This window comes from Rhagoletis zephyria, unplaced genomic scaffold, assembly GCF_001687245.7.
Source record: "Rhagoletis zephyria isolate East Lansing unplaced genomic scaffold, Rhagoletis_zephyria_1.1 Rzeph_scaffold_31362, whole genome shotgun sequence".
NCBI lineage: Eukaryota > Metazoa > Arthropoda > Insecta > Diptera > Tephritidae > Rhagoletis > Rhagoletis zephyria.
Window position 1 is genome coordinate 1 of NW_016188418.1, and position 1,939 is coordinate 1,939.

Consider the following 1,939-nt stretch of genomic DNA (forward strand, 5'->3'; position numbering starts at 1 on the left):
GAGTATTCGCATTAATGCACGCACATTTATTTAAAGATATGCCGGAAGTGTAAGTGTTGAAACAGTGACAGCACTTTCTTTTGCAACAAAACTTAGGATGGAGATGATCAAGGAACTTCGTTACACGCGAGATAAATTTCGTTTTGCTGGATTTTAGTAAAGTTATAACAGGCGGTAATGTATTTCAGTGGATCTTGAACTTTCTAACAAACACCCGAATAATAAAAAAAAAAAACAAATGCTTCGAAGAGAGTCGAAATATGTAGAAATAAGCTTAAAAAAATAGAAGTAAAGTGAACATGCGCTCGGCGGACACGAGCTCAAATGTGCAACGCCTAAAAATTGATTATCGATTTTTCATCGTTATAGTTATCGATATCGTTATCTTGATAGTTATCGTAATCCTTGTGGATTTCATTATATGTATCTTTTTTTTTATCATTATGGTTATGGTTAACGTTGTGGTTACGGAAGGTGATGATTTGGTATAGTTATGGTTTAGGTTGGGATTATGGTTATGGTTATGGTTATGGTTAGGGTTATGGTTGGGGTTATGGTTATATTGAGGTTATGGTTATGGGTAGGGTTATGGTTATGGTTATGGTTACGGTTAAGGTTGTGGTTATGATCATGGTTATAGTTATGGTTGTGGTTAGGGTTATGGTTGTGGTTATAATAATGGCTATGGTCATGATTAAGGCCATGGTTATGGTAATGGTTATGGTTATGTTGAAGGTTATGATTATGGTTTGGTTTGTTTGATGATGATTATGGTTATAACAAAGGTTATGGTTATGGTAATGTTTATGGTTATGGTTACGATTTTGGTAATGGTTATGAATATGTTCATAGTTATGGCTATGGTTAAGGTTGCGGCCATGATTATGGCTATGGCCATGTTTACAGTTAAATCCATAATTAGAGTTGCAGTTATCGTGATCATTATAGTTACCAGTTAAGTTATCGCTGTGGTTGCCAAAATCATTTGATAGTTATTAAAAATATTTCTTCACACGAATTAAAATATCAGAGATAAAGCAAGCTCTCAAATAATCAAACAGCAAAATACTTGTTCTCACTTTGACACTGCACAGGCAAACACTCTATGTATGACAGTAGTCAAACAGTTAGTCAGCTGTCAGGTAGTCAGTCGACAATCAGTAACTCGCCCTGTCAGACAGGCAACCTTCGAATTGTACTTACTAGTTCGTAAGTTCTGCCACATCAATGACGCCAGCGAGCAACCTATTAGCTACATTTTAGCAGCCTCATAAAGGATGATGGCATCATTTGTTGTGGTTTGCCGCCAGTCGGTAAAAGCCAAACCATTGCACGCATGAAGATATTATCTCATTGTCCTTTTTTTTGTGTGTGTGGCTATGTGCGTATACCTGCCTAAGTAGTTTGCAAGGAATTTTCTTACAGTTTTTTCTTCGCTTGCTGCTTGTTAGTTTGCTTTGTGAAAAGCAACCAGCCACATAACCTCAATGTTCGTTAAGCCAGACATACATTGAGATATGTACATACTAGGGCGGGTCAATTTGTATGGGAGAAGGACTATACGTGTAATTCTAAGCGAATTTGCCGAAGAAACCATGGGTCTAAAATTAATTTAGAGTTTGCCAAATTGCGAAAATAGGTATCTTAAATAGCATTTCGCTGCAATGTCATAAAGAAGTGCATAAATTTTGTGGTAAACATGCTATAAGGGATTTTTTGGTATGAGGAATCTATTTCTGCTTTACCTTTTTCTTAAAACTTCAACCAGAGTGCGCCGCAATGAAAAGTTTCACATCTACTTCAAAACCTATTTTCGCAATTTGGAAAGCTCCAAACTGATTTTAGACCCTTGGTTTCTTCGGCGCATTTGCTTAGAATGACACGTAGAATCTTCCGATGCTATGCGCGCATAGTCAAAAAAAAAAAAAAAAAAAAAAAA

At 36.3% G+C, this 1,939-nt stretch overlaps 1 protein-coding gene across 1 annotated transcript; it reads left to right on the forward strand.

Moving 5' to 3' along the window:
- Positions 1–443: 443 nt before the first annotated feature.
- Positions 444–959, forward strand: LOC108383190 (uncharacterized). The gene is made up of 3 exons (XM_017639570.1): positions 444–485; positions 538–735; positions 786–959. The coding sequence occupies exons 1-3, from the start codon at positions 444–446 to the stop codon at positions 957–959; spliced, it is 414 nt and encodes a 137-aa protein (XP_017495059.1).
- The last annotated feature ends 980 nt before the right edge of the window (positions 960–1,939 follow it).